The sequence below is a fragment of the Protopterus annectens genome, chromosome 6.part0, assembly GCF_019279795.1.
Source record: "Protopterus annectens isolate FY-2018-M chromosome 6.part0, PAN1.0, whole genome shotgun sequence".
NCBI lineage: Eukaryota > Metazoa > Chordata > Ceratodontiformes > Protopteridae > Protopterus > Protopterus annectens.
In genome coordinates this window covers 46,579,209-46,606,839 of record NC_056737.1, presented here as the reverse complement: position 1 = coordinate 46,606,839, position 27,631 = coordinate 46,579,209, and the positions used below count along the sequence as shown (strand labels likewise).

The 27,631-nt window shown below is 40.9% G+C and overlaps 1 protein-coding gene across 1 annotated transcript in view; it reads left to right on the top strand.

Annotated features, from left to right (window-relative positions):
* Positions 1-27,631, top strand: part of LOC122803762 (extracellular calcium-sensing receptor-like) — a 351,505-nt gene that overhangs the window by 130,285 nt on the left and 193,589 nt on the right. The window contains exon 3 of the mRNA XM_044073453.1: positions 18,811-19,650. Coding sequence (XP_043929388.1) covers positions 18,811-19,650 — 840 coding nt within the window. The remainder of the gene's footprint in view (positions 1-18,810; positions 19,651-27,631) is intronic.

Below are 27,631 nucleotides of genomic sequence, written 5' to 3'. Positions count from 1 at the left end.
GTACATCTACCATGCGGCCATCACACCATGTATGACTGGGATGACATGTGCAGCTTTGATGGACAGGGTTGCATGGTATGGTGGGAGTATGTCACATATATGGCACAGGGATCTGTCCAGCCTGTGGCGATCCTAGTATTAGGACGGTGGCTGTCCATGACATATGTCTTATAGATCAGGATATGGACATGTAGCATGTCCATAATCATGGTGTAGAAAATGTCTTTCTGCAAGGTAGACAGCATGCTGCATAGTGGAGGTGAGGATTGTGAAGGCTGGTATCGCACATCCATGCATAGCCATTACCCCTTAAAGGTGGTATGTGATCCAATATTGGTCACCACAGTGCCGTATATGCCTGTCCAGTGATCTCCGTGCTCACAGATGGCACCCTGACATGACATGGGTACCTCATATGACTACCTAAGGGGCCTGGGGACGTCACCAAGTTGGGGGGGTGCACTGCACAGCACCATCCCATACACAGTGTCCATAATGTTGACCACAGCCTAGGTCGTAGTTTATGGGTACAGGGATGTTCACCTAGCGGTGACATTGCTGGTATCATCCATCAGACTGTGCACATATGTCACACACCTCACCCACACATCCCATTCTGTATGTTGTTCACAACACTGACACAGCTATACTGATAGGTCATGGCCATTCACAGCCTTACATACACAGATGCCTAACATTTGTCTGTGTGGCATGAGCTACAATGAGGGTGGGGTACAACACATTAACCCTGTTCTACTGTAGCTGGCACTGGTGTGCTGTGCACATGTCACTGTTGCACCTTTCGTAGTTGTGAGTCTGTCAACAGGCCACTGGTGGAACACCCCTGTGACATGCAAAGGTATTTGTAATCAATTATCCGTGCTGTCTTGTACATCTGTACTGCTAACATCTACAGTGCTAATGGTTCATGGACATGCACACCATACTCAGCAGGGTTATAGTGCGGTGCCACCCTAAATGACTGTCATCACCACTTGTGGGTTGATATTATCCAACAACCTATCTGTATTGTATGGTCATGCTAGGCACTTGTTCAGATCTTGTGAGCATGTCATGAGCTACTGATTACTATAGCACCCATTCCACACCATTTCCCACAGGTACACTGGCTGTCCTACACTTCCCAGCTTGCTTATGGTACAACAGCTGTTGTACACACATAACGCACATATCCTGTGGGACATGGTTGTATATACAGGCATGTCCAACTGTCACGTACCAGTGCTACTGCCTGTCAATATGAGGGATATGTCATACATGTGACAATAGAGCAATTGTCTCATGTACACATTCAATGCTCACCTCCCAACATATGGCACTACAGCCTGTGGGGGATGCACATCTGCAGCCATGCTGGGGGCATAGCTCTCAGGTGTACCTCATTACAAGGAACATACCTCATTTGGGGTTCTAAAAGGTGCATGTTCCTCAAGGTTCCACATTGGAAGGGTCTGTCACACATTCATTGTTGGAAATTGTTTACCTGCTAGCCATGGCTAAATAGATGGGAATCATATTAATTCATTAGAATATCTTTTTTATATGTAAAACCAGCCTATTTTAGCCATCATATGCCCTTCCTAGTTGAAGCTGTTAGTAAGCCAGTTGTAAGTGTTCCACGTTTTGCCCATTTGTCACACAGTATGAGGGCTAATGTTCCTCAGTTTGGGGACAGGAGGTTGACAGCTATGGCTGGGGGTAATGCTGTCACCAACCCTGACTGCACCTGACAGTCATTTGGGGATGTGTAACATTTGCAACACACCCCACCCATCACATAGTCTCACATGATCTACACCACTGGCCACACCTACGAGGACAACTTGTGCAGTACGTCTCCATACTCACTGTAGGCACCAGAGGTAGCCCCCATCATGGAAGACAACATCACCAGCTTATAGCTCACAGACTCATGTGTGCCCATCACATACAGCCAATAGCTTATAGCCCACAGACTCATGTGTGCCCATCACATACAGCCAATAGTGAGTTACAACATTCACAACACACCAGTCATAGATGACTCTGTAGGGAGTCACACTGCAGTTCCACATAACAGGCTACACAAGGCGTTAGTCGCTTACATCTTGCTGTTGGGTAACTGCTTCTGCAACATAACCTATGCACCCATGCCACACCTCACCAGGTACGATATGGCTGTCATTCTCCATGTTAGTGTGACTGCCCTGTGATGCCACTGCACAGACTATGTGTGCAGGGACATGCAATAGCTCACCAGTCTTATAACCCTGAGGGTGTGGGCCAAGCCCTGGGGAGCATTTTGCATTTGTCCGGACATGATACCACTGTACAATGACCGACTGTGTCACTTCAACAGTTGCCTATGCTCCTATTGTCATTCCACAGGCATGTGGCATCTGTCCGCTTTGACTGACCTGGTCAAACACAATGCTGTGGCACAGATGACTTGCACCTGTCAGTCCTGGGAGTACAGCTCACATGTAAGGCTCTTGCTGCTTCTATACTGCCTGTCTTGCACAGTTTCCAATAACTGTCACCGGCAGGACGGGAACTGACAGGCACGACATGGGGTCATGTGACACAATGCTTGCATCTTCCTCTGTGACGCACACAGGCAAGGCACACCTTATAATGCACCACTCAAACATCTCTGCAGTGACTGGGACCTGCCTCTAGGCTCTGCAGAGCACACCTGCAATGACAGGTTATAGACAGACCATACCTTTCAGGCACATACCTGGACCGGCACACCCACAGCTGAGGGGTTCCCATATCCCACTATGTTTTGCACACATCCTGGCAAGTTACTTAGCACAATGCATCAGAGGTGTTCCACGTGCAACTAACTGTGTCCGGGACTGCTATACACATTGTAACAAGCGACAGAGTCAACATCATACCCCACGGGTAACATACCTTCTATGTTGGTATATTGGACAGTGGGCCTCAGACAGCTACTACTGATGTGTGACTGACACTACCCCGCACTTCACTGGGATAGCCACTCATGTACTGACACATCCATGAGTCATACCCTCCGCTCTGCTGGATCAACCCATACACACAACCTCCAAGACCTACATTACCCTTGGCATGAACACTACCACCATGTGACTGGTGTTACACACCTGGGGTTATCCCCTCATTGATGGATTCTGAACATATGCTAATCAACCTTGTTAGCCACATCCCGGCACCACACCCATCACAGTACATGAGTACTACAACACCTACTACAGACATCTGCTGACAGCGGTTGTTAATATCATGACACCCATGCAGATGGACAATGCACATACAAATGCTAACACATACCCCAGTGCACTTCATTAGCATGTACACAACTGCATGGATCATGCTATTCCACACAGAGCCATGATGGTACACACCAGATAACAGATGCCACTCTGGTGGTCATGTTCCATGGACATATGATGTACAACAACAGGTGTAGGCTGTTGCACAGTGGTGTACATTCCCATGTGTGGGGTGGCTCACTGGTCAGCCGTGGTGGGGCCACAGGATCCCTCATCACATACTCCAAGACTAGCTACGTAAACATGACTGCCACACATTCTGGGGTGTACCACCAGGCATTATGGTGGTATGTCAGTAGTCGATGGCAACACCCACATCTGCTAACACATACAACAGTCACTCAGGAACATTGCAGACCCAGGTGTTGTTGGCAACATGCTGGAGGATGGATTCAATGCTGACATTACACCCTCTCACTCACTACAGGGCCGCAATCCATACATGAACATTGTGGTGTCCCTGTGGTCATACCTACACAGTACTGACCTACAGTCTATATGTCCCGGGACACTGGCCCCATGTCACCTTCCAATGTCCCAGGCTGTTATGTCCACCAACCTCTGAATTACATGTCTCCCCACTAGGCCACCATATTCAGTAATAGCCTTGTTTCAGACATTGTAGCCCCTGAATGGCACACAGCAGCATTTATCACACTACACACAGGTGGCACCACAATGCACGAGTGAGACTATAGTCCTACACACCTGACTGGACTGTTCTGCATGGCTATGGGGCACATCATCAAGGACGTCATTCACAGAGACATTGTTGGGCTCTCGTCCTTTGCTGCCACCCGGGTTGGGCTTGTTAGGGCCAGAGCATGGCCCCTACACATGGTGGACTCCTTTCATACAATTACCAGGGCAGTTGCTGATGGTACGGGAGTCCACACATCCTACATTGTCCTCTCATTGCCTTTCAGCACCATTACCCATTCTGGTATTGACAACATACACATCCACCTACACATCGTACCCTGTGTCTCAGGATGTTATGCTATGTGGCTCATGGACAGGACACACAGTGAGGCCAGCATACCATAGTACCTACTACATGTCAGGTACATTTGGCATACCACGGTCCTCAGTCATAGGGCCCCTCATGTTCAGTATATTCTTCCCTGTGGAACAGGCTAGCACAGGGGACTTTCCCTGCCTAGCTTTCAAACCCCTGCATACCAAGTGCCATTATTGCTCCACCAGCTGATACTGACCCCAACCATATGGGTGTCGCTGTGACAGATACATAATATGACTATCATGGCATCAAGCTGCATGACACAAGGTGCATGCACATCACCTTTGCATTACACCATTCACCCACTGACTATCACATGGATGGTAGTCCCCTACATACATATCACATTGTACATGTTTGCAGTACACACATATGTCGCACCCACTCCTGTGGTTACCGTATTGCCACTGTGGCATGGATATCCTTCTACGTGGCCACACCTATCTGTACTGGGTGTGTAGCTGGTACATAGGCACCCATTGTGCCTCTGAACTCAAGACATCTACACACATTCAAGGGTACACCACCCCATTTAGGGTGTACCTTACACAACAGCTACTGCTTTACATGCCACAACATTAACATGCCATGACGTTTACTGAGCTCCAACAGTTTAAATATGCGGCTGCATTACGGACACCACATCTGTACACATTTGCATACTACATACTCAGGGGAGACCTCTGCTGACCAGACAGGGCCCATGTCCACAACATTATTAATGGATATACTCCTCATACGCGACATAAGCAGAGGCCACTGTGAGCAACATGCTCATGGATATGTGCACACACGCCACAATGAGTGGGATGTGCTTGTGGGTTACATTCCCAAACCGGAAACTCACCATGCTTTGGAACATAAGTCCTATGTACATCACGCAGGGACACTCAGTAGCACTGTTCATGTGATACCTCCCTTGGTGGTTGGGAGACACATGTAGGCCTGGGATCACTGCAGTGGCTGTACTGTGCAGAGGTACAGGTGACACCTGGCTCTGCTGTTCACAGGACACTACCCTAGAGAGGTGCCACTAGTGTGAACACTGTAGTTGTGCTTACACATGGACTTGCCAGACTGCATAGTACCCCACTATGCACCTGTGAAGCTATTATATGTCCTTTGTGCATGGTTACTTGGCAGCCCTTCCATTTAGATTAGCTATCATGCTATTACAATGTCCCATACCTACAAGCCATACGTATCCTGTTATTGTACATACCAATAGACAATACCTGTGGTATGCATGATATGCCTGTTATGCTGTGTAGAATATCTGTCATATCTACCTATAATACTATACATTACACATATTTCACATAGTATCCCATAATGCAAAGCATACTTGCACAGCGGGTCCACCATACATATGTCATTAACGTTATATGCCCATACACATGCGTGCTGTGACAGTATATCAACATTTACTATCCCCTGCTATGGCACGTCCTTGTTGGACATACCCTACCACTGACGGCGGGTTGTATGGAATTGTTCTGTTTAACACCCTCATGTAGCATACCTTGTGGTATCTGTGCTGTGTACCTTGTGTCCCACTGCTGGACGCACAATTTCTACAAGCATTACTATGCTCAGCAAGACATCACTACATAAATACCTTTCCCCACTTTATGCATTGCGGACACATTTAATTAGTGCAAACCAGGCTATACATACAGTAAAACTAATAAATACAGATCATGCTATATATAACCTTACATATCGGGCATTCTACATAATTTGTTGTCGTTACGGCGTTTCGTTTCTATCTCTCTCACAGTGTTTCAACTGGTATTCGGTATGAGCATACAGTTTGAATGTCTGGCAAGTCATCCTTATATACGTCGATACCTGTAACATGTGGATTCATCCCGCCAGTTGGTGTTCCTGAGTGACTAATTACTTGCATATCAGCTGTGCAGCTACTCCATTTGCCAATTACGCGGCAACAGTGGGGTATAATTGGATTCTCCACTTGGGCGTTGCCTATTTGCCCTACCTTCGGGGAGACGGTCTGTATTGTGTTTTGTTATGTGTAACTGCAACTGCTATGCATGGAGACAAGTATAGTTTGGATTCATGTCCCCTGTGGATTGTGTGTGACAGGTAGAGTATTTGGTTCAACATGTGGGTGTACCTGTCATCCCAACGTCTGATAACGGAGTATTGCAAACAAAACCTGTAACATGGCTGTTTGTTCCATTATACAACGCCTGCAATTTTGCATGATGCCTTTAATTGTGTCTCTCACACGGTATGTTGAGTGTTCTGCAGATGTAATTGACTGACTGGATGTTTGTGCTGCTATTACAGTCTGTATTGCTTTAGTTTCTAGTGTGGGGGATGTCGGTGGGTGTACATAGATACAGGTGTATGGGCCTTGCATTTTTACATAATCCGTATATATGTGTGTGGGCTCCGTCCCTAATTAGAGAGCTAACAGTTAGTAGACTTATGTTACGGGATTGTACATTTGTCCGTTGTTAATTGGTTTCTATATCGTCTGCAGGTGAGCTTGCTACTTGTATACCTCCGTAATTGCAGTGATATATCAAGGGTTATGTGTAAGTGACAGCTATCCCTTGTATTTCTGTCCCCCATATTTGCAGTCATTGTGGTTGTGTTGTTAAAAGAGCCTGTTTGCTATGGGTTGCCACCTTTTCATATGGTCATTGCTGGACACTTGCGGGACACACAGCGGTGTTTACAGGCCAACACGTAGCCACAGTCAGTACACAGGTTAGCACATACTTTTATCCTCACTACATACCTATTGTTGTTTGACTTTGGCTACTTATCATATTGCATGTAACATTTACGTTTCTTACATACAGGCATAACTATTAAATACGACTGTTACATTATATATGGGACATATTTATGTCCTACCATCTCAGACATTTGCCCTTTGTACTGTTTTATGTCAGGACACACCTGCCCAGGGTGGGGCTGTCCCTCCTACTGTGGGACAGGTAGTAACCGTATGCCTATGGCTAGCTATACCCACACCTACCGTACTGATCTGCCTCTGACTTGGCACTAACAAACACATGTTGCAGACACACACACACACATTACAGTCACACAGAGATGCACACGGCACCCTCAACGCACACTTACACAGACTACGGCACTCACAGACACAGTTGAACACAGTACCTTATGTGGACCGCAACACCGGCAGTGGTGACTAACTGTCCCTTCATATCATCATACTATTACTCGCGGATGTACTGTTCCGGTACTGTGTTCTATCGGTCTTTCAGCCTCGTGGTTACGCATGTCGGTATGTTACACATTCCATGGTTGGCAGTATCCTATTTATTTGTACCTCCAAGGTGTTATGAATGTCGTTGCACTATCTATTATATTTGCAGATATCGCTGAATCCATCTATATCACCATATATCCCTCTATTGCCCTTTCTATCTGTATTATATATATGCATATGTGTACACACACATATATATATATATATACATATATATATATATATATATATATCTATATATATATATATATATATATATATATATATATATATCTGGCGGGGAACGTGACAGGCACACAGCACCACCATATGCTGTAAGGCTCATGTACTGTTCAGGTGTTGGCATTCCGTGTTCCACTGGCTGTTGTGTTTACAATGTTTGAGGGCTGCCTATGTAGGAGTCACACATTGGGCCACCTATACATTACAATTTACAGGTGGTCTTGTTTGTGTGCCATCCATTTTACTGTGTGTGCAGGTGGAGAGGTGTCAGTCCGTAGGGGCCTACACTGTCAGAGTATGTGCTATATGTTCCCTCTTTGCCAAGGTGTAGGCATACTGGGCATGCCTCCGTCTGCCTACTGGGGCTGGCACAGTGTGTTCATGGTCTGAATCCCCCTGTGCCTGTAATGGCCTTGGCAATTGCGGTGGGCTGTGAGGGCCTTCACCATTTTGTCCCTGCTACAGCTGCTTCCAAAGGATCATATTATGTAGCATGGCACATACTATGACAATGTGGGCACACGTGCCTGGAGAGTACTGCAAGGCTCCACCAGATGTATCCAAGCACCGGAACCGTGATTTCAGCATCCCGAACACACGCTCTATGATGATTCTGGTTTGTGCGTGTGCCTCATTATGGTGTTCTTGCATGGGTGTGTGTGTGCATTTCTGATGGGAGTCATCATCCACGGCTCCAGTGCATAGCCAGCATCCCCCACAAGATGGCCATGTGGGATGTCCCCCCTGACAAATACCTGATACAGCTGTGAGGCATGCCAGATATGGGAGTCATGGTAGCTTCCAGGGCTGCCAGCACACACATCCATGATAATGCCCTGGGCATTGAACACGACCTGGCAGTTGATGGAGTGGAATCCCTTGCGGTTTATGTAGCGCCTACCCTGCTCACCAGGTGGTGACTTGATTTGTATGTGCGTGCAGTCTATCGCACCCAGTACCTCCGGGTAGTGTGCCACACGGTGGAAGTGGCGCATATTGCTGGCCAACTCCTCCTGAGTTCTGGGGAAGTATATCTGCTCATTGGCATGTGGTAACATGGCATCCAGGAACTGGTGTAGTACCCTGGATGCTGATGCCTGTGAGATACCCATTATATCTCCAGTTGGCCTTTGAAAGGTACCTGTGGCCAGTATTCGCAGGCTTACACATACCTTCATGTCCACTGGGATGAGTTCCTCTCTGTTGTTTCTGGTTCTCAGGCGTGGCCGGCACAGCTCCACTATTTGTTGTAAGATGTCCCTGTCCACCCTGTAACGCTCTACTATCTCCAGGTCATGTAGCCCCTGGTAGGTTACCCTTGGTCTGAACACTCTCCTTCTCTTCCGAGGCCTGCGGTGGTTGTCGGCATCATCCTCCACAACACCGTCAGTCTCTAACACATGCTGATGAATCACAGCTATGGCAGCTCCCAGTATGTACATTTTAAAAGTTCCCCGTGTGTTTACACCTATGGTGCAGTGTTTGGGAATACACAGGTGTGTGTTGGGTGCTTTCACACTTTATACTATTGCGCTGTGAACACCGATGATGTCATAGGGTGTGTATGTATGATCGTAGCTACAGGGTATCTTATGTGTTTTACTGCCGGAACTACTATTGTGGTGCCTTTGGTGTTGAATTACATTTGCCTGCCGTGGATTACCTCTTGACCTTCCCTTTACATTTCTGCACATTGCACCTACCATTTTCTGGCGTGCATCCTGCAGCCTACTTTCATTTGTACTTTCCTGGACCTGGCGTATCTTGCATTATGTGTGCTACTGCCCGTCTGCTGTCGGTTTGCTTTGCTCTGCTGTGTCAGGTCTCCTATCTTTGCAATCCAATACCTCCCCTCCTTTCTTTGCATTCCAATGCCTCCCCTATCCTGTTTTGCAGGTTTCTGCAAGCAGACTTGTCAGCTGCCGTCGATTGGCCTTCGTGGGTTGATTGGTGTTGATTGTTCATTAGTACTCCGATTACCCTACTTCCGCATTTCCTTCTTTTCTTCCCCTGACCTTCCTGCTTCTGCTATTGTTTGCAGTGCGTGCGTCCGATTACTGGGTTTCGGGCACGTTTTTGTCCTCGTACACATGCGCTTTTGGGCACCATGTGTGCTCTCAGCTTAATGATTCAATACCTTCCTCCCCACCCCTGTCCTGCAGCTTTGCTTAGCAATGGACAGGCCAGTTTTGCATTGCTCCAGTGTGCTTACTGCTACGGTGGCACACCCCTCTGCTGATGTCATGTATCTCCTCTGAGCCATTCCTCGGTGTTATACCGCTGGGCCGTATGGTACAACGTTCATCCGGTGGGACATTTGTGATTCAGTATTATCTGCCTCATTTGCATGGCATTAACTACTAATTCATAGTTACCATGCCGAGCACTATCACAGGCCCTTAGCAACCCTTGCACCTTGGTTGTGGTGTTCCATGACTACCATTGTGTATTATGCTGTAAACCTGATTTCTATTACATTGCAATTTTATGACACTTTTATATAATTTCTTTATGTTACAGCTTCCGCACACATGCCCTGTGGTTGTGCTGTGCGTTACTGTGGACATGACATTAAATGTTGTTATTTACGTGTTGTGCATCTTTTCTTATGCCATTGGCTGTGTATTTTGCCATTGGCATATGTTACCATTGTGATACCTGGGTCTGGCCCTCTTCCATAGCTGCGATGTTCTGTTTGGGAAAATGTAAACTGTGTTTTTTGGTTTACATTTCCTTGGGCTTAGGCTACGCCTGCACCACTTCATGAATCACTATTTGCCTTCATTTGCATGGTGCGACACTGCACATGGGGTGATTAGCATACCTACACTGGGGGCTGCGCAGTTCTGGCGTACGCCGGTAGTGCACGTGGAATTGGATCATACCTGAATCGCTCGACGGCCATATTTGGCATTATACTGCCTACGCTATGCCTGCGCCTGGTGCAAGCTTCATGAATCCCGGGGACTATCTGTCATTTTTCTATGTTATAGCAAAATATGGATATTTTGTATCCTCAGAGAGGCTACCATAAAGGATTTGTATATGCAAAACAAAAAGAAAATGAAATTATCAGGGTGTCTTGTACAATAATTTTCATATAAATATCTTGAAACAGTAGAGATAGATTGCCATTTGAAGTCAAATTGGAATTGAGGCCAGAATGTCTTTTGTTAATGATAAGAGTAAAAGTTTTACAAAGCAATCAGATCTTCAGACTAAAAAAGCCACTAAATATGAATGTATAATCTTGGTGTGATTTCAGATCTAAAAAGAGCTTTTTCTGTACAAAGGTGATCTTTTCATTTATTGTACATGTTCTGGAATAAAAATGACATCTTATTATTATTTAAAATGAGTTATGCAGCTGTTGCTTTGTCTTCTTTGAGGGTAGGTGCCCCGTCAAATTGCATTTCATAGATAAGTATGCAAATACCGTTCCCTGGAAAATTTAATGAATTAATGTTTAACCATTTTAGAGACAGTGGCTTTTAAATCAAAGAGCAAAAAGTAGAACCCTAACAGACAGAATTCTGGGAACACACCTTTTGAAAATGATCAGCCATTAAGGCAATAAATGTGCCTTCAGTAGCTGCCTTTGCGTCTAGCTGTATGATGGTATCTTTGTGCACATCTTCAGTCTTAAGTTTTCAATGATTCAACTGGAGTTGCTCTGAAATGATTCTGTATGCCTTTTTTCTTTATTGTGTTCTGAGATTCACTGCTTATTTGACAATGCTTGGGCAGCTTCATCTTTTATATTCAATGCATTTTCTATGATAATTCCTGTTTACTAATCTTGCTGTCATTTTCCTATGGTCTAGAATATAATATTTGTCCCCAAACCTCATGTGAAGCACAACAAAGACACCAGCATACAATGTGCAACCAGACTGTATTGCGGACTAACCGATAACATCGATGAAATTCACTCTGTTTAGATTGAAATAAGCCATAAATATTCAAACCACCAAGTATGGGTAACATGGCTAAATGCTCCCCTCAATATCCTAGCCATACTGACGGCATTAAAACACTGTTCACCCAACAACAGACAAGCCCCTTCAATTGCACTGTAAGCCACTGCCCACTCTGTATAAACCAGCTGGAAGGGAGAGAAGAGAAGGACAAATCCTTTTAATCAGAACAGAAGATCACATCTTCCTTCTGCTCTCATATATAATATAACTAACACTGTAACAGTGGTAGGTGGGAGGGTGTGCTCTTCATCTCAGTGCCAAAGAGGCTGAGGTTACCTTACCTTAGCAATATATACTTAACCTGCCCCGATTATTTAACCCAGATACCTCACTTCCTGCATTGAGACCAGTTATCCAACTAACTGCCTATTTTCTGAACTTACTCAGTCCACCTGATTCCGAAGCTACCACAGAACCAACCAGATGCATTAGCCATAGCTACCAGCTCAGCCCTCCTCCTGGCAGGAGCTCAGGGACAAATAAGTCTCCATATCAAGCTCAATTTCTCAACTTCTATTTTTTCATTTCTGTGCCCATGTGCAGTTCTTTGCATTAGCTCATTTTCTTCTGGCTTTGTGGTGCCTGCTATTTCTTTGAATTGCTTCATTTTTCCCTTATACCCCCACAGTACTTCCCACTTGAGATATTTTATGAATGACATACCATGATTACATTAAAGGTTTTCATTGCCTTTGTTTTTTGACAGTGTCTGGGATAGTTCATGCAACTATCTGGTTTATCTCATTGTTGTATTCTCTTTTGGCTTTAACATTATTACAGTCCTCTGCACTGGTAGAGATGGCTGTGTTACACCTGGATGAGTCCATATTGGCTGTAGCTTCAGAAGAAAAAAACAGATTATTTGAAGAAGCTTCAACTAGACTATAAAAAACAATTCCATGTGGAAAAGAGCTCCTTCATCCCCCATTCCACCATGCATGGAATTTGCCTGCCATACCCTTTTTATGTATACTAATTCTAGGATGGCACAACCTCAGAGAAGATTGAAAGGCCTAAAAAAATTTGAATCACTGTTGGCATACAAATAGGTTCATAGTTCATAGGTTAGTACTAAGCTAACTGCCCTTGCGAGCCATTTTAAGCCTAGCCAATTATCCCTTCTGAGACTCAAACCCTGCACCTTGTGTTTGTAAGGCAAACACCTTAACCATTAGGCCACCTTTTAAATACACACTGCACTGGCAGTAATTCTCAGACAAAAACAAAGATATATTAGCTGTAGCTATAAGAAGCACAGCTTAACAAAGGCAGGAAAGCTAGTGGAGGTTAAAAGCTCATGCTGTCAAGATTGATAGTGTTGTAAGGTAACAGATTGATATTGCTGACATGTTTTGCATACTGTCATATTCATTATTTGATGCTTTAGCCATATTTGCTCCCCAGTTTTCAATGTTTAGCATTTTGACTTTGCTCTTTCTGCATTCTGTCTTTTGGCATTAGTGATTTAGCATTACACTCTTTGAACTACCATGGACTGAATTTAAAAGCCAATTAGCTTATCTGTATCCTGTTATACTCAATATGTATTCAGTGTAATAGCTGTACTTCGTATAACAGTGTTTTATCACAACATTATATTGTCTTAATCGGCTGTCTGTTGCCTTCTGAATTTTGACGGTAAAGGGTAGAGTTTGCCTTGTGAGTTTAAAATATATAAAGGTTCTGTTATTCAGATAATAATGTTGTCTTGGGGCACACTCCCATGCAGATGACAAATATATGTAGCTGATTTATGAAAAGTAAGTCATTTAAAGAGTCAGTGGTCCTTTATTAGATAACCAAAACATTGCGACAGTTTGCTTACCTTTACTTGGTGGCGATGGTAAGGGAAGGATTTATTATGAGAAAAAGTGGGCCTGATTCTGACATGGCAGGAAAAGTGTTGATTGCAGGCATAGATATAGAGCAAGTAAAGCCAAGTGCAACATTCTGAAAGATCTGCTGTATGGTTTAGTCAGACAAAATATTTTTCTCATTTTACCTGAATCACTGGCTAAGTACATTATGTACTGCCTGTGGATCATATAAATTATTCTAAGAAAGTTACTTTAATAAATGGACAGTATGATTTTTTTCTATCTTCACATGCCACCAGCTAACTATTGTACCCATATTGTGTTCCAGCAAAAAAAGTGGAACACTGTAATGGCACAAGGTAATAATATGGCTGCACTGGGAAATGATTTACTACAATAAATAAATAAATGTATCCGTGCATAACTAACATTACTAATGAACTACACACAGCAATGTCATAACGTGGGGTATATGAAAGTATCATAGTTAGTTGCAGTAATTGCACAAGTCATAACCTAATGGAAAGAATAATAGTAGCTAGCTGATGGGCATTTAAAGACCAGAAATAAAATCTTACTGTTCATGTCTACACTACCTACTGTATTCTGTTTGTGGCAGGGAACCTTAATGCAAAAGGTCTTTTACTGCTTTAAAGATATGAGTTTCATCGAGATTCCCCCTTTGCAGCTTAGTAGATGTCATGAATAACTAGGGAAAGTCTCTTCATATTCTCATCATATACTAATGACATTTTGGAATAATTAAATAAATAAAAATAAAGAGGCAACTTTACACATGGGGGGGGTCAAACAGAGGATGTCTCCGTTTTAATTTATTTGGATATCCTCCTAATGCCGTTTGCACTAAGATTTAGAGGCTGTTTCAAGCAAACAATACCAAACCTTCCTTTTTATTTCCATTGAAATTCTGCATCACATGGAAAAGTATGACTTATCTTCAATTCCAGTGATGATTCTAAGATAAAACTTAAAGTTTTGGGAACTGTGTAATGCTTCACCTGTACTGTAGAGGGATAAAGTCCTGACTATGGTCCAGATTAGTGGCTCTAGTCACAGAGGTAGAGCATGGCTATCGTAGGAGAAGAGGGAACATGACAGCATTTTTGTAGGGCAGCTCCTTGTGAGGCCAATGCTCATACAGAGCATGCCACATTGAGTGCAAGAGTGCAACAGCAGTTGTGGTCCATCCAGCTTAGGCTCAGGAGTAAGGCAGTTAGGTTACTCCTCTTTGCCTGCCCAGCCTAACAGTGATGCAGGGGTGGGACTTCAGGATAGTGAAAACACCAGACTCCTAGGATAATGACACAGCTCCATGATGCTCAGCTTTTGCCTTCAGAAGAAACATAAGTACAGAACCTGCCCCTGGACCTGAAGGAGTGGGAAAGAGGCTTCATTGTCAGGGGTACCAGCCAAAAAAAGGACATTCCATTTTTGAGTTCCCTTTCCTACTGTTCTGTCAAAATATGATAACTCTGAGTTCTTATATTTGACTTCTGTGTTATATATTTGTTTGTTTGCTTTGTTAACCAGATAAGTAATATGGACCATGGACCCTTTTCAGCCACAACCTAGGCTGAAGGCAAGAACAAAGTAAGCATGCCTTATATGAATGAAAAACATTAATAAGACTAATATAAAAAGTGTAAAACAGCTATTACAAAATCTTAACTAAAAATCTACAAACATATTATATGAATGCAAAATATTAACAAGCAAAATAGTTGCTACATAATCTTAACTAGAGGTATACAAGAATAAATGATGCTGTGCAATGTTATGCAAGGCAATGAAGCAGAACTCACAAACAGGATGACTATGTATGGCATACAGCACCCACTTGTAGCTACAGTGAATACAAGAGTCCTGAATTGTATATAGTGCTCCCAAAAGAACAAGATGTTTGCAGTGTCATGACCACAGGCAAGTTAAAAGAAGGGCAGGAAAGTTTGGATAAATAGCATACAAATCAAAAATGTCAATATGCACATAAATACAGATATGTGCAAAAATGTGAAAAGGAGTTGTGGGTAGCTGGATGGATGGAAGGACAGATGGATGGATTCAAGGAGGGATGGGTGGATGGATATATATACATATATATATATATATATATATATATATATATATATATATATATATATATAGAAAGGTAGATACATTATGTACAGATATTAGTATACAGTGCTGATAAACAAAAAATGAGCAGTTACCACAGCTAAAACTTTGTTCTTGTATCTCCCATGTGCTTTCACCCACAACCAGGACAACCATTGTCAGAAACATGCTACTACAAACACCTGAGTACACCTTACATACATTATGCTTTCACTCATTGCAGAATACTGACAACTACAGTCTATTGAAAACACAATTTGCAGATCTGTTGCCTTAGCACATGACACACAGTACCACTGCCATGTACTTAAGACTATTACTCGGCTCCCTATAACTCACAGAGCAATGTTACTTATCAGTACTCTAATTTTTTGCCCCACTCCCATGAAGAAAATGTTACCAATACAAGAAAAAGCCTACATACTAAGAAACAGCAAGGAAAACCTCCAGTTAATCTAACTTACTTTCATGACAATAACATGAGAAAGAACATTCTCCAAATTACATCCAGCTATTTGAAATAAATTACCAGGTAATGTAAAAAAACAACAGACTCTATCAGCATTCAGAATTACATTAAACAACATCAGGACGAAGCCCCTTCTACCTGTTTTCATGTCACTGAATAATAATCCAATCTCACAACTCATGAACCATATCTAAAAATTTAAGACCATTCATTAGCATAGACCTTATCAAATCGTATAAATAAGGTTGTGTGTCATTACAGTCTTGTGTGTGTGTTTACCACTATGTTTGAAATGTTGTATTTTACTCTATTATAGCACTATAACCTTCTCTTCCTTTATCATACTCCATTATTTTGTATGCCTTTTCTGCTCTCTGGCCCTGGGTAATGATTGAAAAGTGTCAGTAGACCAGACAACCATTCTGTTAAAAAATTTCAAGTAAATAAATAAATCCCTCCTCCCTTAAACTTTTGTGGTTATTTTCTTTCTCTAGGTGAGAACCTCTGTTCTGTCTTTTCTATAATGGAGCAGTTACATGTTTTTCTGAGTTAGCTGATAATATATTCTAAAATAATAAAAAAAAAATGTAAAAGCCAGTGAAGCACCTACCAGGAATCTTATGTTTCAATGTAATATGATGCAGTGCAGCTCTCCAAGAACAATACTGACATATACATAAATTGTAATCATCCTAAACAAGTAATACGCATAGAGGAAACTATTGTACTGGGGAATTATATTAAACAATAAAATATTCTTGGGGGCAGAATGTTTGCAGCAATCGTGGTATTGTGGTCCCTTCATGTTAATTAAAAGGAGCAATGAAGTATTTCACACTCTGTCAGATAATAGTTTAGCAGGCAGAACGATTCTATTATCCCCAATGTATAAAATATTTATTCTGATTTAGGATTCATTTGTGCTCCATATACTTATGGTTACATATTCCTTTCAGAATGTTTGAATAGACTTTTGTACTTGAATAATGTTTCTGTTCTCTTATGGGATGACTAGAATTTTGTTTAACATGGAACCAGAGCTAGATCCGTACCCACTATAAGATATTTAAAATATTACCTATTTTTGCAATGTTCTTGGATTAAGAGGACCTTATAGATATCTAGAAAACTCCAGAGATGAAAAAGAAAGGATATATTCACTATTATCATGTTAGTCTTTGTAGTTGTAAACTCAATTTTATTTATTTTTCAATAATCTTACTGTATTTTCTCTTTGTATTTTAATATTATTAATTTTCATATCTGGATAATTTCGATAATGTAACAGGCAACACATTTTCACAATAAATTAATTTTATAACTAGTTAATCTGAAACTAAATAGGAGTGCCTGGTTAAAGGTAAACATTTTATGATGTTCTGAAGGAAACTAATTGCTGATTATTGGGATAGTAGCATTTCCAAGCCTATATCAGATAATATCAAACAAAAGGCCATGAAAGCTACCATCTGTGTTATGCTTAATGCTTAACTATTTCAGGAAATGTAAATAAATTGCATATCTTCTTTATGGATTAGTGGGTGTAAGGTATTATTTCTTGTGTCACATGAGCTGCAAAATAGCTTCCCCTAGATTCATGTTAAATAAATATAAAACATTCCCATGTTTTCCAACATTTCATGTTAACTTAATATAAAAGGTGTTCTGACCATAAAAGTGATATATGTATTTAAGGTGAGTAGGAAAACAGTACTTCACAATCAGGATTAGGGCTTGTTTGGTTTGGAAGGTCTCTGTTTCAGGTTTTAGCTTATTGTATGTGGGAGGTGGGCAGTTTATGTTTAAGATATAACAGTTACCTTCCTCAGCCTTCTTTGATGGTAAAGTTAGCATATTTATCAAGAACATTCAAATTTTTATAACAATTAATTGGCTCCATGGTGTATTGGGGTGGAGAACTTGCTATGACCCAAATAACCTGAGACTGACTATTGGCTCTTGCAGTCGAGGAGCCAAGGAGGGAGGGAGTGGTGGGAAAGAGTGGTTTTGCCAGCTCACCCACTCTGCAAGGTAGGGGTATCTGCCCATGATAACGACGTATCCCTGATGATAGGGATGTACTGTAATCATGAGATGGATTGACAATAAAATGTGAAGTGAGACTAAAGTGAGATGAAGTTATGTGTGGTAATGCATGTGACACCACTAGATCAACCCAGCTGGAATATTCCAAAAAAAATTCTCCCCAATGTACAGCACCAGCTTATGTAACACTGCAGGTTGCCCTGCTCCACTTCCTCTGCCCAAACCTATATTGTGGTCCCACCCCAGGGAAAAGTGCAGGGGATACTTAAGTATAAATGGTAGAGCTGGACACCTGATGGTCAGCCGGGGGCATGTAAGGTGGCAAAGAGAATTTATATATAATAAAATATTGCTGCAACTGGCAGGTATGACTGTGCATATAAAATAGGAAACCCTTACTAAGAATATATTTAATTGGTGAGACTTGTGTAACAATAATTTCAATGATATCATACAAATGTTATTCTATGCTATTAATAAAAATTATAACCAGCTATTCTGATACAGACTTCAAACCTTTCTTTCCAGATAAGTCATGGGGCAACTGTTATGGCTCTTAGTGACAAAAATCAGTTTCCTTCTTTCCTCAGGACAATTCCAAGTGATCTCTTTCAGGCTATTGGCATAGTCCACTTGGTCCTATATTTTGGCTGGACATGGGTCGGACTTCTGTCTGACAGCAGTGACTATGGCCTTCAAGGCAGCCTTAAAGTAAAAGAAGAACTTGTCAAAGCTGGGGCTTGCATTGCTTTTTTTGAAACAATACCTGCAATGTACTCTGAGATGAAGATTAATCATATAAGTAAAATAATTCAGACATCTTCCGTGAATGTGATAGTGATCTATTCCACTGAGGTTAACCTCTACCCTGTCCTGGAGGTGATTGCACGGAACAATGTAACTGGAAAGGTCTGGATAGCCAGTGATGCATGGGCTCAATCTTACATGTTTTTTAAGAATGAGTTTTTGAGAATATTACAAGGAACTCTTGGTTTTCTGGTAAGAAAAGGAGACATACCAGGATTCAAGCAGTACATTTATAATCTTAATCCTTATAACAATCCAGCTGACATATTTCTGAAACATTTCTGGGAAATTGTTTTTGATTGTAAGTTGCAGATCATAGACAACACATATAAGACAAATGAGAACTTGACCAATGAATCAAAAATATGTAATGGAGATGAAACACTGCAGGGCATGAGCCTGGATTTTTTCCAGCTTAATGACTTAAGGAGTACGTATAACATCTACAATGCTATGTACTCAGTTGCTCATGCTGTAAGTGATATGTTATCATGCAGACACGGAAAAGGTCCATTTGGTAATGGCACATGTGTAGTAATAAATGATTTCCAACCATGGCAGGTAACATTCCAATATTATGTAAATACATATTCTTTGAGCTTAATTTATCGCTACAATTGACATGTTATTATGTTGCAGAAGAAATAAGTTAGACATTTACTCTTGCAATGTGCTTGCAGTATGCATTGTATAATATGCCCTAACTACCAGGCCTGTATAGAGAAATATGTTCCCCTATTTTATATAGTGGAACCTTGTATATAAGCCCTTGTTTTGTTATATTGCAGGCCTTGCTTACACATTTTAGTTAATGTGCATTAACAATGTGCATCATTCTTTGGCCAAAGCCACATTGGGGAGGGAGGGGTAAAGGATACGATTGTATGCTATAGTTTTAATAATTCTTCTTTTATTTTGCACGTTACCTGATAGTAACTCATTCTACAAGTGTTATGTACTCACAGACTTAAAATGAGAAATGAGAAATCCTAGACATTTTAACAACATGTTCCCATATCAGTGCAGATGCCAGATACCCAGTAAGTTTTCTTTTCCCTTATTTAGTCTCTTATTTTGCAATAACTATATTGTATCATATTAAGGTGCATTGTGTATTAACAAAATATAGCATGCATAACATTTTATTTTACAGAAGCAGGCTATACCTGAAGTTAAACTTATTTTACAGGATACATAGCTTCTGCACTCACAAAATGGAAGTCCAAATCACATCACCACTCAGAATGGAAAACTGACATTTCTCAAGTTTTCCACCTAATTTTTAAGCACAATATGACCTACCTGTTAATTATATCTGAATAGGCTGAATGTTTAGCAATTTTGTCTTAAAACTTCTTAAAGTTTAGGTTCATGGCCAGTATACCAGAAATTGAGACTAAGTAGCAGTGCATATGTTAAAATCAATTTTACTCCACGAGTGTTCATTTTAAGAGAACACACTGTACTGGCTTGACTACTTGTGACAGTTCTGTTGCATTTAAAATGTTTAGTAATTAGAAAGTATGTAATCTAGTAAGTCTTTTGATAAATGGGTCTCTCAGAGTATTATCATTAAAACAAGTTATCAAGAGATCACATACAAGAAAGTGTGTAACCTAGTTAGCCTTTGGTAACACACATACAAGAAAATATGTAACCTAGTTATCCTTTGGTAACACACATACAAGAAAATATGTAACGTAATTGGTAACACACATACAAGAAAATATGTAACCTAGTTATCCTTTGGTAACACACATACAAGAAAATATGTAACCTAGTTATTATCCTTTGGTAACACACATACAAGAAAGTGTGTAACCTAGTTAGCCTTTGGTAACACACATACAAGAAAGTGTGTAACCTAGTTAGCCTTTGGTAACACAATTACAAGAAATGTGTGTAACCTAGTTAACCTTTGTAACACATTTTGCTTCACTGCAACATCTGACATTCCATTATCATTAAAAATCACATAATCTTTGCTAACGTTCCAAGTTTGTACCCAGAAATCCATCCCCAAATTCTAAAGAAGTAATGGGGGTATTTGTATGGCTTACACAGCAGCTTCATGAGTATTGACCTACAGCATAATAACTAATCTTTCTGCTTGTTTTCTACAGCTTATAGCATATGTTCTCAAACTCTATCATGGTGAGACTTTCTCAAGCATCAAGAAAACCTCCCAAATATTAGCCCTGAAAAGCATACCTACATACAAAATGGCCACAATCTAATTTAATACATTATTTTTCAATATTAGTCTTCCTATGAATGAACACATTTACTACTTCTATTCATTTTTACCTAGGATAAATTGATGACATTTTAAGCACACATTGTAGATGTATTTTGGTCATCCTTGAGAGAAATGCTGCTTTAAAGTTTGTATTTGAAAAAAATAAAGCCAAAAATATAATGAACTAATATTTTTCAGTGTGCAACCTCTAGGAATATGATTAAATGAAGAATACTGTGTTTAAGTTTAAGGTGTTTCTGTATGTACAAAAGCATCCTTACAAGCATACATCATTCATCTCCACAGAGAATAACACTATAACTTTTGTTAAAAAGCATATGCCCATTTCTTTTCTCACCTGATCTTCATGTTCCCCTTTTATTGTTCACATTTTATTCACCCTGTTCCTTCTTATCTGCAGGCAAACATTTCAACAGCAAGTGTATGCAAATGCATGCATCATTTAGAAATAATTGTGATGCCTTATGTCACTGTTATTTTTGCCTCCTCCCCTGTTGCATTTGCAGCACTGGGCTGAGACCTTCATACTTCACAGAAGGAACTGCATGTACCAGTAATTTTGATAAATGACACTGAATTGTTTGGATACTAGTCGATGTCTTTATTATTGCATAGCTGAATGAGTTTATCTTGAGCATTCAGTCACTACAGGTATATTCAATTTTCCATTAAAATGCTAACAAAGATCAATTAAGTGCTTTCATCTGCAGTAACAGGACTTCTTTAGAACTGAACAAAAAACATTTACAACAAGTTTAAATAGTGTTACCAATGCCGATTAAGCATAATTGGAAAATTAAAAGTTAAAAAAATAAATAAATAAAGGGACAGTCATCCATTAAGTCACCAAACATTTGACACAAAAATTAAAAATATAAAAACATATAAATTGATGAGTAAATATATTATGCACATCTCTGTTTGTTAGAAGGGAACAGGTTAAATAAGATGTCATGTCAATACCTGACATTAATCTAAACTCCATTCCAACATTTGTTATTCAAAATATACTATAACATTAATATATTTGAAAATAGATGGGATGCTTTTCAAAGTCTGGCTGCTGTAATTTTTAACAAAGGGGCTATACACATAATCCCATTAATACCAGGAGGACTGTGAGCATTCAACCGAAAGTGCCATAACAGTTCTTTGCATTCTAAACAATTTTCCCAAGTGGCCCCTCTAGGATGAAGAAACACAACTTCCAAATTTCCAAACACAAATTTCTTAAAATTGTTACAAGCCATAGAATGCCAAAACAAAGCATTCTTGTCATTAGCTTTGTTGATGTCATGTAAATGTTCATAAATTCTCTTCCTGAGGGTCACTCGGTTTTGCCTAAATAAAAAGCAGGACATGACAAACATCAACCCAAATATATTAAACCCTGACTAGAACAATTACCATATTGAAAAGTAACCTTGCTATTAGTGTAATTGTTCAAAATACAGATATAGAAGGTTGGCATAATGGTTAAGGTGTTTCCTATTAATAAAATTGCATTGGCCACATGCTCCACATTTTCGAGTTCCAGTTTTCTGTTTCCCAAATAATTGGTTCCTTCTTTCATATTCAAAAAATATTTAATATTATTAGCTTTCTTAAACACAAACTTTGGTCTCTCTACTACTTTTTTATAAATATTGTCTTTCTCTCTAAAACATTTCTAATTAGAATTAAATAATGTCCCTAATTTTATTAACATCATGACTTTGTGCCAAAACCGCAGCAATTTTTAAAACACTTTTTGGGAGCAGTAGACTTAGATAAATTGTTAAAGCACTCATTGGATTTACCCAAAATGGTGCAGTACAACAATTGTCTGTGCTCAATAATGTAGCCCAAAGTGCCATTAATTCATTTGATTGGGTAACTCCTCTCCAACAGCATATCCTTAAGAATGTTAAGTTCATCCAAAATACTGATTCTTTAGAACTTATGTTTGAGTCTCTAGGGGGTATAATCAATGTTTGGTCAGGGGTATTTATATTTATGAAGTCCAGGAATCTCTGTGCCTGTAGAGTTGAGGGTGTGTGAGATTTCTATGAGTAGGGTGTTAGGCCCTAATTTAACCATCTCCAGTAGGTCAAACTATGCATTGTGAGCTTCTTGAGACATGGAGGTGAACTACAGCTGGCTAGAATACAATATGAGATTTTGTCTACGGTGTTCCTGTTTAGTCAACGTAGAGGTATGCTTGTTATTGGTGCACATCAAAACACTCTCACCTTTAGCCCGTGTCTATGCAGCTACTGGTCTAAATGTGTGGGATCACTATAAACAAATCATTTAACACTGCAGATGACTCTTTGTATTCAAATAACACTGCTACACTTTGGAACCACATATCACTATCAGTTAAATACATTCAGAATGCATACTCATCTCAAGCACAATTAAAACTTCACCTACCAAATCAATGGATCTGCTCCTGTATATCTTCCGGATAAATGTACTGTTATCTTCAGCTTGCCATGTCTTCAAATCATTTTGTTTCATTCAGAATGTTATGCCTCACAATTAGCCTTTTCCAATACTCAAATAGTTCTAATAGCATCTCCCAGCTATAAACACTATTTAGGGAGACTGCTTAGCCCCCACCTCTATACTTCTGACATAAACCTTACGATAGTCATATATCTAACTGTCTTTTAACATACTTTACACCTCACCTCTTAATTACAATATTGTTTTCTACCCTACCTAGTTTCTTTCCTCACCTCTGTTCATTGAGTTTCTAAGAACATGATGACAGATTCATGGATGCCTACACTAAGTGTACCCAATCTGTATTCAAGAACATCCCTACCACATTTTTGTGCTGTTTATTCACTCAGAAAGATTAGACTAAGTGCAAACATAGGGCTGGATTCAATAAACCCTACACAGCTCCCTAAAACTGTGCTCACATCACGCCATGATGCACACGTGATTGTGCTTCAATTTGCATTCAGTAAGGGCCTCTATATGATGTATAGAGCTGCACAAACATGGTAAACATCATAGGTTCATAGGCTCATAGGTTGGTACTAGGCTATCAAACCTAGGGCCTATACAAGCCTAGCTATAACAATTCCCTAGCTATTTCTTCCCATAATATTTACTTCCCTGGACCCCTGTCTAGCAGGGAGACCGACGTGATCCCCAGGGTGAATTTCCTCCCTCCCATCCAAGCATCAAAGTTCCTTTTGAAGAGGGCCAAAGAGGCACTCTGATTCATATGTATGGGCAGTCTATTCCAGAGTCTGGGGAGTCTCTGGGTCAGGAAAATATCCCTCCAGCATGTTTTGTTCATTGTGATGACAAGGTTTAGATCCCTGAAGCGTGTGTCTCTGAGGGATTGGGATTTATTTAAGTTAGCATGTCCAACAGCTCTGGGTTTGACATGGCCTTGTATGTTAAGCAGAGATTGCCTCTGAGTAGACAATATGCAACAGTATAGGTGGAGTTTTTTTAGACGGTCAGCATAGAGCATCTGCTTTAGGCCTGTGATTCTTTTAGTGAGGTATTTCTGCGGCATTTCCAGTTGTTGCAGATGTCTTGAGAGGTACATGCCAAATGAGGTGTTGTATTCTATAATGGGTCTAATGAGGGATGAGTACAGTGGGACAATGACCTCCTTTTTTCTGGATGAAAAGCCCTTAGTGATGAGGTGTGCCACATAGAAGGATTTCCTGACTGTTGTGGCGATGTGCTTATCGAGGGTGAGACCACTGTCCACCTGTGTCCCTAAGTCTCTTATCACACTTTTGGTGTTTAGTGTACTGCCACCTATGTGGTAATTCATGGGTACATGTTTTTTTCCCAAAGGGAATAACTATACATTTCTTGGCATTGAGCTTGAGCCCATGGCTCTGACACCAAACATCTGTTTCTGTAAGGTCCTTTTGTAGAATATCCACAGCATTTGGGGATTCAATAATGGCTCCTAGTTTGCAGTTGTCTGCGAACTTTGTTAGCCAGAGTCCATTAGTGTTGGCCTGTACTTTAGAAAAGTAGATGCCAAACAAGAGCGGTCCCAGGACTGAACTCTGAGGTACCCCACTTGTCACTTGTCTGAAGATGGATTTGAAGTTGGCTACTTTTACAGTGTGGGTTCTGTCAGTACGGCAGTTGGCAACCCATCGAGTGATGTAGGGATTAATGCCCAGCTTAGTAAGTTTATCTATGATTCCAGAGTAGGGGATGGTGTCAAAGGCCTTGGCGAGGTCCAGACAGGTAGTGTGGACCACCTTACCCTTGTCCATGGCTCTGAAGACTGAGTCAAAGTAGTCAATTAGGTTCAGGAGACAAGATCGGCCCTTCACGAACCCAAACTGCATGGGGTGTAGTGTTTGAAGGTTGCCAATGTCTTTGTTTATAAGTTCCATGATAATACGTTTCATGGCCTTGCAGATCAGGCTCATCAGACTGATGGGGCGGTAGTTCCTGGGATCCAAGGTGGATCCCCCCTTATGGATAGGAATAATTGTAGCTGTTCACTACCTAGTGGGCATGAAGTCTGAGGTGAGGCTATGATTAAACATGACACTTAGGTGAGGTGCCAGTTCATTTTGTAGTTCATGTAGTACACAGCCTGGGATGTCATCTGATCCCACGGAAGCTGTATTCTTAGCTTTGAAGAGTGCATTTGTTACCTGTGTGGCCATTAATACCAGAATTTGGCAATCTTTTGATATTGAGATAGGCCCTTTAGGGGGTGAGAGGGGGTGAAGGTTGCACTGAATCGATCTGCCAGGATAGTGAGAATATCCTTGGGATCAGTATATTTAATGCCATTCTGTTGTAGCTCAGAGCAGATCTGAGCATTGCCATTTAGATTCTTGACATAGGTATAGAATGTCTTGTGGTTGTCTTTGGAATCTTTCGCAATTTTATTTTCTTATCTAGCTTTGGAGGATTTTATGAGGGATCTCAGCTTCTTACTGAGGCTGGTAAGGGAGTTTTTTGCATCCTGGGATTTTCTTCTTTTCTGCAACACTTTCTTCCTTTTGTTGTAAAGTTGTTTATGGCAAGGGACCACCAGATTGGCTTCCTTTTTTTTGGAGGAGAGTGGCTTGGTTCTATTAGGGATGGCACAATTCATGCACAAGTGGATGTGCTCGTACAGTGTCTTAGTGTAGGATTCAGCAGTCGAACTTTCAGTTCCCATCTGCATGGGTGTCATGAAGTTTGTTACTTCTGACTTGAGTAGCATGAAGTTGGCTTAGGACAAGTTTTTTATTGAGGTTTCCTTACTAGGGGTGGGGGTGAGATGTCAATGTCAAGAATGATTAGCTTATGGTCAATGAGGGGGTGACCACTGGTGTGGAGCATCGATTTTCCATGTTGGTAATGACCAGGTCTAGGATATTGGAGCACCTGGTGAGACTAAGGATTAGTTCATCCAGTGCATTGGAATTTATGAATTCCAAGAACCGTTGGGCAAAGATGTTGGTGCATGAGTAGTTTTCCCAGTTAATGGCAGGGTTGTTGAAATCACCCCATATTAGGGTGTTTGGTTGTATCTTAATATTTTCCAGTGAGAATCTTGGGGCATGGTGGGGGTTCTGCAGCAAGCTACAATTTGGATTGCAGTCTTACCTAGTGTTAGTTATACCTGGAGAATTTCAGACGCATTGTGTTAGGCAACTAGCCTGGTGCTGTGAATGGTATGCTAATTACTGCATAAGCAGCTGAATTGTATGCTAATTAACAAATTAAATATGGCAGAGCTAGTCAACAAGCTATAAAGCAATTGTGTACACTTAGTGTAGCCTTTTGCCTTGTATTCCAAAACTTATTGGAATACACTGACAGAAACTACACTGGAGGGAACAAATGTTTAGGGCTGTTGCTGGTTTTCTGCTTGTATATGTGCAATAGGCTCAAGTCTATACTGCTGCTACTGATGATGATACACCTTGGGCAAGAAGGAGAAGGGTATTTAGATGCTATTTAACTTTTCATGGTCTGCATGAGGTGGAAATAGTAGAATGCAACAGAGTAGATAGAAATAATCCACACAAAACACCCAGTCCGGCACACTGGTCCCACTAAAGGCAAGGAAGTCACTCTGTTCTTAGTAAAAAGTAAAAAGCTTTTAATATACAAAAAAGCAATCTGCATTAAGCACTTTCATTCCACACACGGAACTTCATTAGAATACTTGTAAAACAAATTACTGCCGTTAATATAATACCAACAATTAAATAATATAACACACCCATTGGTTCCTGAACTAACTCAAATAACTACAAGAAGTCCAATTAAGTACTTCCAGCTTGCCCACCCTAAAAA